The sequence below is a fragment of the Cryptomeria japonica genome, chromosome 7 (assembly GCF_030272615.1).
Source record: "Cryptomeria japonica chromosome 7, Sugi_1.0, whole genome shotgun sequence".
Lineage (NCBI taxonomy): Eukaryota > Viridiplantae > Streptophyta > Pinopsida > Cupressales > Cupressaceae > Cryptomeria > Cryptomeria japonica.
In genome coordinates, this window is record NC_081411.1 from 94,983,560 (window position 1) to 94,996,040 (window position 12,481).

General features: G+C 34.4%; 1 protein-coding gene across 1 annotated transcript; it reads right to left on the minus strand.

Annotated features, from left to right (window-relative positions):
* Nucleotides 1–1,421: 1,421 nt before the first annotated feature.
* On the minus strand, nucleotides 1,422–3,542 carry LOC131073429 (uncharacterized protein At4g15970-like). Its single transcript, XM_059209340.1, has 3 exons — nucleotides 3,119–3,542; nucleotides 2,201–2,581; nucleotides 1,422–2,088 (listed from the first exon to the last, which is right to left on the minus strand). Exons 1-3 carry the CDS (start codon nucleotides 3,302–3,304, stop codon nucleotides 1,591–1,593), a joined length of 1,065 nt encoding a protein of 354 aa, XP_059065323.1. The 5' UTR covers nucleotides 3,305–3,542; the 3' UTR covers nucleotides 1,422–1,590.
* Between the last annotated feature and the right edge of the window lie 8,939 nt (nucleotides 3,543–12,481).

Genomic DNA, 12,481 nt, shown 5'->3' on the forward strand with positions numbered 1-12,481 from the left:
TGGATTGGGAGCACTCCTAGGGAGCTTAGGTGTCCAAATTGATTAGAAGACAATATGAACAACACATGAAGCCCACTAGGACAACAACTGACTGCCCTTAAACAAGGTATTATCTCTCTTTGAGTAGCCTCCCCATCAGTTTCAATGGTTTTTGTGGGTGGTTTGGGGAAGCGGTTTATTTTTGGGAAATTTTGATGCAGATGTACCTTTTAGTCTTAACTAATAAAATATAACTATTACCGATGAAAAAAATAAAAATAAAATAATAAATATAATATGTTTTTTGGTTAATAACAAAACATTATTTGTGTTCAATAAATATACATTTATTTTAATTAAAAAACTATCTAATACTAAAATTTTGGGGTGCTTGCTTTTATTAGGTGAATGTTCCCAAAATTCGCAAGGTGAATATTCCAAAGCTTCTAAGAACCCCGAGTAAGCTCGAAATGATCTAAAGGGTTGTGTTTCATACTTCAGTCCAATATATTAGACCCACTTACAAAGTGGGATGGTGAAAATAATGCTTAAAATTTGAATAACAACGTTCAATATGACCATGGAGATGCAAGACTCTAATTACCAAGTAATGGGAGGGCCTTAGGAGGCCAAAAAATATTATTGAATGCATCTCCTTCAATAAGTTTATTGACTCTTTCAATTCTCCTTCCTTTCTAGATCTTGTATACCTCGTGAATGCAAGAGCTTCAAACAAATTTCTTAGAGATAGTTGGATCATTTGATAGGCTTTTCCCTTGTGTATACTATTGTTTTGTACTTGTAAATTGGTTAAATACGGTTTAAGTACTCCTTTTTACCCTTTAGTAATAACTTAACAAGAAATATGAAAGTGTTCATATGCAGATGCCTTCCTCTTATATGGTTGAATTTGTTTCACTAAACATTTATTGTTAAGAGTTATCACATATTCGTAGTTCTACTAAATTGTTAACAGCTTGCATAAATATACATCTTTGCATCAATATACATTTCATAAAAGTCAAATGAAGTCAACATCTTCACCTGAATTGGAAAGCCTTGGTCAATACCATATTGATTTGTCAATTTTCCTAAATGCTCCTCCCACTAAAACTTTGTACTAACCCAAAACATCACACCATCGAGAGAAACATGACACAATGCGTCTCTTGTTGGTGTTGCTCTAAATGATTTTTTTCATTATCTGATGAAACGTCTAAATTGGATGCAAACAAATATTTAAATTTGGTAAGTGGTAGTTAATTTGATTTTCTAAAATGTGAAAATGGAAATTAACAAAAATAACTACGAACACTTTCACGAGAATCCCACAAAACTACATAAACGTGGGGACGTCTACAGCAGATTTCCACTGTACAGACACGTCTGTTCATTCCAGTTCAGGAAGTTATCAATACGATTTCTTTGAAAATTGTAAATGGAAAGTAACAAAATCAATGGTGGAATTTGTAGGACACTAATTGTTTTCTTCTAATTTAGATGATTTCAATCTAATTACACATGAATAGTTCAGAATTTTCCCCAATTTCTTTGAATTAGGAGCAGATGTTCTGGGAAAATTAAATGATAATGATAGTATTAAAACAGTCTTCATCGGCGAAAAGAATTCTGACATGCGTCTGGAGATGTCCAGAGCACATCCTTGCCTTTACCTAGCTTTTCTTGTTGCTTATATTTCTCCCAGTCAGAAAGAGTATTTCTCAAATCAATAACCTTGGCCTTCAATCCGAGTTCACAACAGTTGGCATGCATGGTACAAACCGAGTTCACATCTTTCGTTCTTTCACAGTACCCGCCAAAATATTTAGTGTCAAGGAATTCGAATTCAAGTCGCCTGCGTCTGAACTCATCCCATTTCAGTAGGTTCAACACTTGTTGCTCATTTTTACGGGGATAATCTTTCTTGGATCGATACCAAAAGTTGAAAAAATCAACTGTCTTTTCATTGGAGCGAACATACATGAATCCTGCGTTGGGCTTATTGTAGAGATTAGTTGCTTTCCTTCTATAACGATTTGATGCTACTTGGAAGTCTGCCTTGGATGAGAATTTAGTAAAGGGATCTCGAAACCACATAATATCCGCATCCTGGATGATAATAATATAATCTGAATTATTCTGATGAAAATTCAGGAAATATGATATAAATTTACTGTACAATTTTCTCCAAACCCTTGACGAACATGAAAACCTAACTTACCGAGAAAACGAAGTTATATCCTCGCTCCAACACTTGTCCGAAGAAACGAAGCCTTCTCCACATCATTTTCAAATAACCTCGAGTCATGTAAAGATTTTCTCCCGAGAAATCGACTCCCTCTGTTTTCATCAGATAACAATGCGGATGAATTTCCCGGCAGCGATTGAGCGCCTTCTCATCTACGGCAACAATCAACAAATTTTTCAACAACGCCTCGGTTCCGTTACCGATGTGGAAACTTTTCAGGAATAAATCCACCATGCTATTGTTCTGCGCCCACGCCGCATTCAGAGTCGTGATTATAACGGTTTTCTCCTGGTTCGCCGCTTTTGAAAGGCTTACTTTTAGCTCGTCTGTAACATTTGATGAATTATAAGGAGGCTGCGAGAAACAGAGGAAACTGTAAATCAGTGCAGGGCTCTAAATCACACCTATTTGTGAACTGTTAATTTTATATTGAAATCTTATAAATTAGCATAGACATCTTTAGTACACCTATCTAAAAACAGGGGAAAATTATATTTTCAATAATTTACCTTATAGAAGATTCAGAACTGGTGTCTCTTTAGATCTATTTAAAATATCTTTGCAATTTCAAAAATTATTTGTGAAATCATATGTATTTATTTTTGAATTAATATTTATTTCAGAGGCAGAGATAGATCACTGTAATTCAATTCTTTACTGATTTCTTTCTTTTCTGAATTACAAAATATGATCTAAAACATTAATTTATATACATGCAATTAATTACACAAACTTTTATATATCACTATAATTCAATTCTTCACTGTACTCTTTCTGATTATAGATTAGAAAGTAACACACAATTAATTACAAACATAATCCTGTCGAAAAACTAAGGTCAGTTATGCCTAGTGCAGTTACTGATGAATTAAAAAGGTGAGAATATCTTACAATATCTGGATCTTTTGCATGCAAATCGTCCATCTCTGAAGGGAAGAGCTTTTGCATGCTGATGAGAATCGGAGTGAAGGAAGCCTGGAGTTGTTCATCAATAGCAATGGACACAAATCCCACCACTATTATGCAAGCCAGAAATGCACTCACCGTCCTCACGACCCTCTGACTAACCCCTTTCATGCTGGCCTGTACAGAGATTTACTCAATTCTCCCTATTTGTATCTCTGTGTTAAATTAATATTTTTGAGGCACATAAGAACGCCACGTCGCTGCAATATAGACAGTAGGTTGCACGAAGTTGCAGAAAAACGTTAACCTGGTTTCCACTCTCCACTCTCCACTCTCCACCATAGGAGTCAAGAGAAGAGTCAAGAGGAGAGGATAAGGAAACTACAAATGGTAGGTCCATCAAGGCCGCTGCCTCGAAAGACTTGGAAATCACGGATTACAAGGATTTGTATTTTCCCTTTATCGCTTTGCTTTTGTTTTGACTATAAATTTCCACCACAAGAAAGACACAAAAAGTTTTAGTTTATGTGTTGTATAGGGGAAAGGATTGAGTAGATATCCATGGACAAGCCATAATGGTGGATATGGCATTAAAAGATTTATGGTGGACATCATGTGACATGATATCCGTGGATATGCCATAATTCTTGATATCATAGTGAGTTGATATATTTCTCTCACACGATAGATGAAGCTATTGGGTACACAGTGAGGTGATATATCTCCCTCTTCTAGATGAATCTATTGTGATCATAATAAGGTGTTGTGGGATAGAAGATTATCCTCCCTTGCTAAGAGGGAGTGTTGAAATAGATAGATCGATTGGATAAACCAAATGTCTAATTGGCCTTACAGTCTTAGACATTTGTCTTGTAGTTATCCGTATATCTCTACTTATTATTTTGATCACATATAGACTGATCGATTGAATATTATGATTAATATTATAATCAACATTATGAATAATTAGTAACAATCTTTTGTTACTAATTATTCAAAATATTAATTATATTATTTTATTTTATAAATTATCGATTTATTGTATGTTATCACATCGGCTTGGTTGACCAATTATTTGTTATGTTAGACCTGACGATATTATCGTGGGTATTGCATTTGTAATATGTGCCAACGTGCTCCACATAGGAGTCACGAATCCTTGAGGAAACATGTCGGTTCCACAAGGAGTCTTGACTCCTCTTTGGATCACTGATTGTATATAAATAATTATATGATGTCAATGAAGTGGGGCAATGCAGTGATAGATAGCACGTCGACAACAACAAAAGGTGACAGCTGTGGAAGTGAAAGGTAAAATTAATACGATAACAAGAGCATTCAAAATTGCTGAAATAATATACAATAAACATTTTCTTGCACGTACAACAGCTGACCTTTGTGAATATCACCAAAATTAAAATTAGCTATATGTCTAATCCACTTTAACACAAACTTGATGGTCAACATGCTTAACATTGTGTTATTTTTCTAAAATTTATCAAAAAATGAGTTTAACATTATTGCTATATTTCGTTTAACTTTGTATTGGAATATGTGCAAACTTGATGGACAAGATGCTTGATATTGTGTTTTTTTTTCTAAAATTTGTTAAAAACACATCATTGGTAGTTGAAAAGTAAAGGGTAAATGGACCAAGATTGTCAACATTCTTGCCATACTTTAACCTCCAAAAGATTCTAGTTGCTAATTGTTCTTGACCATCAATAGGTGTTGATTTAGACTTTTGAGATTTAGGACAAGAGTTGTTAGAAGAAGAAGGATTGTCTTCAATGATTTTAATAGTTCCATTATCAACTGATTTTTGTATACTTTCTTTAAAACCCAAATAATCATTTGCATCATGATCATGAGTTGGATGAAATTAACAAAAAGGAGTCTTTGAAGAAGAAGTCTTTTTAGCCTCTTGATGCATCCATTGTCTCGCAAGATGATCTTTGAAGTCTTGAATCCTAAGGAGGTGATCCATCGGAGAATCATTATAATGTCATAGGCCTTCTGTGTTGTTCAAATTTTTTGAGTCCTTGTCCTCTATAATCTTGTTTTGATATTATGTTATAGCCAATCCTATAGGAATTTCTTAATTGAGAAGGGGGGGGGGGAACATTGTAATGAATCTATTTGAAATTTGTAGTGTAAGAATGTTTAGAGGGAAGAAAATAATTAGTAGATGAAGAAGAAATATCTTGTAAAGCATATCTTTCCTTTCTATCATCATGCATGTCCTCTTTAATAGATTGGGAAGGAAGATCCTTATCATCTAAGGCCTCATCTTCTCTTAATGTTATGTGTGGAGATAAGTCATGAATTAAATGCATAACATCATCTTCTCTACAAATTTTTTGATGACTAAGATAGGCTCTAGGAGAATAAGGAGGATCTAGAGAGATGAAAAGACCAATATCTTGATTTTTTCCCCCTTGCACTAAGGTATGTGTATGAGAAGAAGATTGTGCCATGTTTGCTCTGATGAATAAAAATAATAGTAAGAAGGGAGGGGTGAATCAGTATTCCTTTGAACTTATTTAAACTTCTAATTAACTAATGGTGTAACATAATCTAAGTGCAGTAAACAAAAGAGACATAACACATAACACCCGAATTTTGTACATGGAAAACCAAATATGGGAAAAACTACAGAGAGAAGATTCTCTTAGGAATAGAGTAGTATGCAACTAGTTACACAATACAAAGGGTGTTGGCTCATTGTCGATTTGGCTCACTGTTGGTTTGGATTCACTGTCCCGAACAAAAGATGTCTTACAGCCAAAACATGAGTTACACAATATTGAACTGTTGTAGTTGCATCTGTCACATGCATAGATTACAGTTCTTTTGCAGTACACAAGTAGTTCTTCTTTATTCACTATACAATATTTACTCACAATGCACATTCACAGTATTCTTTGCATGTAGTACACAAATTAGTTGTCTTTCAACAACCACACACATTTCACATGATATAAGCCGCAATATATATTCACATAAACAAAAAGCTTAACATGACAAGTCGGCTCATTCAAAAGTGGTGAGACAGGACTTATCCAATGCATAACACCAACCAAAAATTTCTTTGTGTAGAGTCAGCTTCTAACAAGTAGCATATCCAAATAGGATTGGATCTAAAGCATCTTGAGACGTGTAGAATCATCATGTCCAGATGGGACTAGACTCAAAAATAGTCTTTCCAATTAGGTAGAGTAATGGACCACAAATTGTGTGTATGGAAAGAAAGAAAAAATGCATGTGAAAAAGTAATCTAACTAGTCCAAACTACATACATACATTATAGACCAGATATATACATATGAAATCTATGGCATCAATGAAAACAATGGCAAATAGATCAACAATCTCCCCCTTTGTCATTGATGGCAATAAAAGTTATATAGTAAAAGTTTTGCTAAGAATAATAACATAAAAGAGAGTTTTAAATACTGATGAATATTACTAATACTACTGCACACTAACTACTCTCGCTTTGACAACAATGACAAAGGGTAAAAAGAAAAACTGAAATGAGACTAAAAAACTCCTCTTAAGGGAGATAATCAATGCTTGTCAGAGAAACCTTTGATGCTCTTAGCATGGTCAGTCCAGGCATCCTTGTGCATATCCTAGTGAGAAAGAGCATCTGTTAGAAGTTCAACATGTGCTAACACAGATGCATGTAGTTGTTCTGCTTCACTGATGGAAGGGATTAGAATAAGTGAAATGGGAGGCAAAAAAGAGAGAGCATGATTCAACAGCGAGATACTTTTATTTCTAAAATATCTCAATTTTCTTAAGGGAAGAATAATATTGTCCCTTTGCTGATGTAGCTAATAGTACTTGCTAACAAGATCTTCAATCTTTGATCTTTCAGAGCCATATAAGTCTTTTGACAGTTTGAAGTTCTCCCGAGCCTACTGGATTTTATCTTCAATGATGTTCATTTCCTCCTTAATACTTTTGGTGGAATCCGGCCACTAAAGATTGAAAGAAAACAATATGTCACTGTTATCTAGGTAAGATTCGTCCTACGAGATTAGCTAAGAGAGGTAGAGGTGTGGATTCACATTTGGCCTTGAACTCTTGCAGAAGCTTTTTCTTATCATCAGCCTTTTCTTTTTCATATTTTTCTCTAATCTTCTCCACAAGACTATTCAAAGAGTTGATCAATATTTTGCATTTTTCTATACAAGAGGTTTCCATGTCTAATTGACATTTAGGGACAACAAAATGAAGGGCTTACAAGAGATATTCAATGATCTTATCTTTCTTCTGGAAATTTTGTCTTGCAGAAGATATGAATACTTCTCCAATTTCAAGCCTCTAAACGAGATCTACATTGGAGAAATCAGCATATTGCATAGAAGATGTGATAGGGGGAAGAATAAATGGTGCAGAGAATATATTTTTGCATACATGTGTTTTGGAGAACTGGATTTGGTTCTGATTATGGAGATGTGTACATTGGACTCCTTTGTCTGATGGCTTTCTAGTTTGGAAAGGACTTTCTCATTTGCATCTGAAGTTTGAATTTCATTAGAAGTGTCCAATTCTTTACCTTTGTTTGACATAGATATTACCGGAGGTGAATTGCCTTTTGCAGAAGTTGTGGAGACACCTTAGGACTAGGGCGTTGTAGAGGCACTAGGGCACTCATCGAGGACAAGGGCACTCACCAAGGACCAGGGTGCTTCATCCTAGTTCAGCCCGTACCAGGGCACCCAGTGCCCTGATCTCGACAATTTTTCTTGAACTTCTACGTACAAGCTCTAATCCTCTTATCTTGCTCAGATCTTATTTTATAGCTTTGTTTGATTTTTACAACACTCTATTTTCATCATTACATTTAAATGTCTCATTTTTTGTTATAGATTTTATACTTGCAATTCAAAACCTAATTCAAACACAACTTCAACTCAAACAAAAGGTGAAATAGGACCTCAATCAACATTCAACCCTCTTCTTAATAGAATTGAGGTTGGATCTATTGAGGGTCCATCATCCTTTTAATGTATTGGTTAATTTGGGTAATTGGTGATCTTATCCTACTTGGTGAAAGCCTAGTTCCAAATTACACCATTACATTTGGGTGAAACCAATATATTTCAATCTTAATTCTAATTTTTCATCTTCAAATCTTATTTGTATGCATGTTAGATTTCAAATTTACACTCATATATTGAATTTCCAATTGAATTGCATAAATTTAGAGGTTGAATTCACAAAAAAGCTAATTTATAATTCTAAAATTAACTTGTGGGTTGCAAAATTTTCCAAGTGTGTTTTTCAGATTTAGATACATTCATTTCATAGCTAAAATAAAATTACATAAAAAATAAAAAATAAACATAAAAAATACATTAAAAAAATTGTGTTTTATGCATTTGTGTCTTTGCATGCTTTACCTCATTTCATTACAATAGTTAGCATTTCTTTTCAAAATTTCAAATTAATCTTGGCAAGACTATCGTGCATTTGACAATACATTTGCTTATGATGACTATCCTTTCAAGGAATTATATAGTAGAGAAGAACTTGAGGAGACTCTTAATGGTTTCCTTTATCCTAAGTCTTCTAAACCATCCTTTTGCCAAAGGTTAATCAACATAATGTGTAAGCCATTTAGTTGTGATAACCTCTAGATGATGGATGAAACTCGTTATGAATTCACCCTTCTCTCTAAATCATCCTCTAAATGTCAAACAATTCACAAGGATATTGTCACGCTTGACAATCCTCTTTATGAACCTTTACCTTCTATGAATCCTATTTATGAAGTTTGTCATAAAATAAATTGATGTGGTTGACAATCCTCTTTATCAAGATTTAGCTTTTATAAATGAGGCCCTCATGAACCATGATAATTCTTTTTCTGAATCTTCTCTTATTCATGAGGATAATTTGGTGCAAGAAAATATTATTTAGACTTCTTTTACAACTCTTCCCCTTAAGGATGAAATTTTGAAAATTTATGATGATCTTTCTCCTAAAAAATGCCTCTCTGGTTAGAGTATCTTAGACCAAGAGGATGATATCATAAACACCTTGGACTTAATATTACTTTATCTTCCATACATGATACCTTTCCTAGAGAAGAAGTGTTGATGGACATTGATTTACCCTCTCCTAAATTTGGTCCTACCAATGAGGGCACATTGGTGCAAGAAGAGGTTATGAACACTTCTTTCAAAAATCTCCCTCCTAAGGATGAATCTTTGAAGAATGATGGTTATCCTAAAATGTATCTCCCCCATAAGGATCATTTAGTGCAAGGGGATGATATTGTAGCTACCTTTCCTTGTGATATCATTCCCTCTTTTCATTTCAGTGGATTTCCCACTAGAGATGAAGCATTAATGAATCATGTTTGTCCTTCTCCTAAAGTTTGTCTTACAGATGAAGATACTTTGGTGCAAGAGGATTAAATCATTAATGATTTCCTTAATGCTCTCCCTTTTGAAGATGTATCCTTGAAGAAAAATGAACATAATGAAGTCAAAACCATTCATGTTTCTAGTTATGAGAAGCCTAAACCCAATGAACCTCCCAATATCCTAAATGTTGTGAGGAACATGAATAGACTAGAGAAGATATCCATCTACAAATAGAGATTACAAAAGTGCATGATCTCATATAGTCTCCAGTATAACAATCAATGGAATCAATCATCCCACAGGTAGTGAAGAATCCTATGAAAACACAAGAGGAAGTAGTGGGAGGGCTTCAAGATTCTAAACCCACTATATCTAAGAGAAAAAATGTTGAGAAAAATAAGGGTGAAATATGGCTCCTAAAGTTTGATGGATCAAGGTCTAAGGAAGGAAGTGGAGCTAGAGTTGAGTTAACCAATCCCAAAGGTAAGGCTTTCTTAGCCTCATAACAATTGTAGTTTTCTTGTACCAATAATATGACTAAGTATGAAGACCTCATCAAAGGACTCCTCTTAGCCCTAAAGAAAGGAGAAAAGTGTTTGAAGGTGCAGGGAGATTGATAATTGGTAGTCAAATAGGTGAGAAGCTAGTATGCATATCATGATAAGAGACTACCAGCATACAAAATTTTTGTCTAGGTTTTGATTGAGGATTTTGACACCTTTGACATTCAAATCATACCCGAGAAGAGTAATCGTATACCAAATACATTGGCTGTGGTTGTAAGTATGTTAGAACCAGTAAGTGAGTCCTCATTGAAGAGATTCTCTATAGAGCTAGTCTTGATGCCATTTTTACCTAACAACATTGCTCATTTCCAAGTCTTTGAAGATGATAAAAATATCTTGGCTTTTCTTTCTAATCTGGGCACCTTTGAAGACCAAATTATTAATGAAGATGATAGAGAAAACTTTGTTGGTGAGGAAGACACTTAGCGTATTACGAACCTCTCCATAAATGTCATTCCTAAGGGGATGGCTACCCTCAAATGCCTCTTTGATTCTGACCCCAGAAGAAAGTAGAAGTTGACTACTGATTTCAAGGATGGAAAATATGAGCTATACAATATTGGCTATAATGGTTAAGAAAATATGGTTTTCATTGGAAAAACTTGCACTTAAGCTGAGAGAGAAAATTATAAAGATTTTGAAGGAGTGCTTTGATGTCATAGCCTGAGGATATGAAGATTTGAATAATTTTGACACTTTTATAATCACTCATACAATTCCTTTCAAACCCAACACAAAGCTTTACAGACAGAAACAATGTCTGATGAATCCTCTCATAGAATATCTTATCTTCAAGGAAGTTTAGAAGATACTCACAGCTAAAATTACCTCCCCTCTTCACCATTCCACATGGGTATAAAATTTGGTACTAGTACGAAAGAAAAATAGAGAGACCGGGATATGTGTATATATTTGTAACCTTAACAAGGCATATGAGAAAGATAATTACTCGCTGTCATCCTTAGATGAATTATTGCAAATTGTGAAGGGGTCACAGATGATGTATTTCCTTGATGGTTATTCTAGATATAACCAAGTGCTGGTCAGCTATGAATACTATATGAAGAAAACATTCACCACCAAGTGGAGTACTTTTGCATACCAGCATATTTTGTTTGGGTTAGTAAATGTCGGTTCAATGTTTCAAAGAGAAATAGATATAGATTTTAAGGAATTGATTGAGAAATGTATAATCATATAGATGGATGACCTCACTATTTTCTCCAAGAGGCATGAAGAACATCCCAATCATTTTCACAAAATATTAGAAAGGTGTAAAAAAATGGGATATCCCTCAACCCTAAGAAATCTGTGTTTGGGGTGTCAAAAGGGAAATTGTTAGATCTTGTCATATCAGAAAAGGGGATATCAATTAATCCTGATAGGGTTCAATTATTGTTTAAACTCTAGATTCTAACAAGTAAGAAATAAATCAGATCTTTCTTAAGAGAGATTAATTTTGTTAGAAAGTTCATTACTGGATTTGCCAAAATAGTGAAGCCATTAAGTGAGATGATGAAGAAAGATGCCAAAATCAATTAGAGTGTTGAAGCTAAAGAATAATTCACCCACATTAAGAAGTCTAGTGCTAAAGCTCTAGTACTAACTTGTCCAGATTACACAATGTCATTCTACATTTACTCTTGATGAGGGTAAAATTACAGTGGATGGACATACTCCTTCTAGTAACTACAACCATGAGGTGTTTGATAAAGATAAAGGAAAAGCATCTAAATGTGGCGATGGTGTTAATTATACTAATGCTCAATACAATTATTGCACAAACCATCTCAGTCAATTTGATAATCATGTGAACACCTTTATAATCAAAGGTAAAGAACCTAAATGTCATTTTATTACCCATAGAGGCACAATTACCCTTTGAGTTCCTGGTTCTAGTTCTAAACCTACAACTCCCACTTCACAATATAAACTCCTAGAGATTTTAGGAAAAAAATCCACACAAATTTCCATACTTGAGCTTCTCTACTTATCCCTTAGCATAAAGAAATTCTTGACCAAGCACTTGTAAATACCATTGTGCATACCAACCAACATGTAGATTAGTTCCAAACTATGGCATGTCATATCGCCGCCCCTCATACCTTTACTTTTATTAAAATTGATGATCACTCTATCCATCAAACCCATAACACATCCTTAAATATTGAAATATTGATCCATAAGGTTAAGGTCAAGTGAGTGTTTATAGGTGGAGGCATAGGTACCAACATTTGTACCTTGAAAGAAATCAAAGAATTGGGCTTCTCTAAAAATACAGTAGATCAAAGAAATAATTACTATCAAAGCCTATGATGAGGAGGAATGTTCATCCAAACGTTCAGTTACATTGCCAATCAGGGTGGGTCATGTCGTAAAGGATGTGGTTTTCCAGGTTC

Coding starts and splice junctions, on each gene's coding strand:
- LOC131073429 (XM_059209340.1), bottom strand. CDS start 3,304: ATGAAAGGGGTTAGTCAGAGGGTCGTGAGGACGGTGAGTGCATTTCTG. Junction 2,582..3,118: donor ATGCAAAAGATCCAGATATT/GTAAGATATTCT, acceptor TGTTTCTCGCAG/CCTCCTTATAATTCATCAAA. Junction 2,089..2,200: donor GATATAACTTCGTTTTCTCG/GTAAGTTAGGTT, acceptor ATTATCATCCAG/GATGCGGATATTATGTGGTT.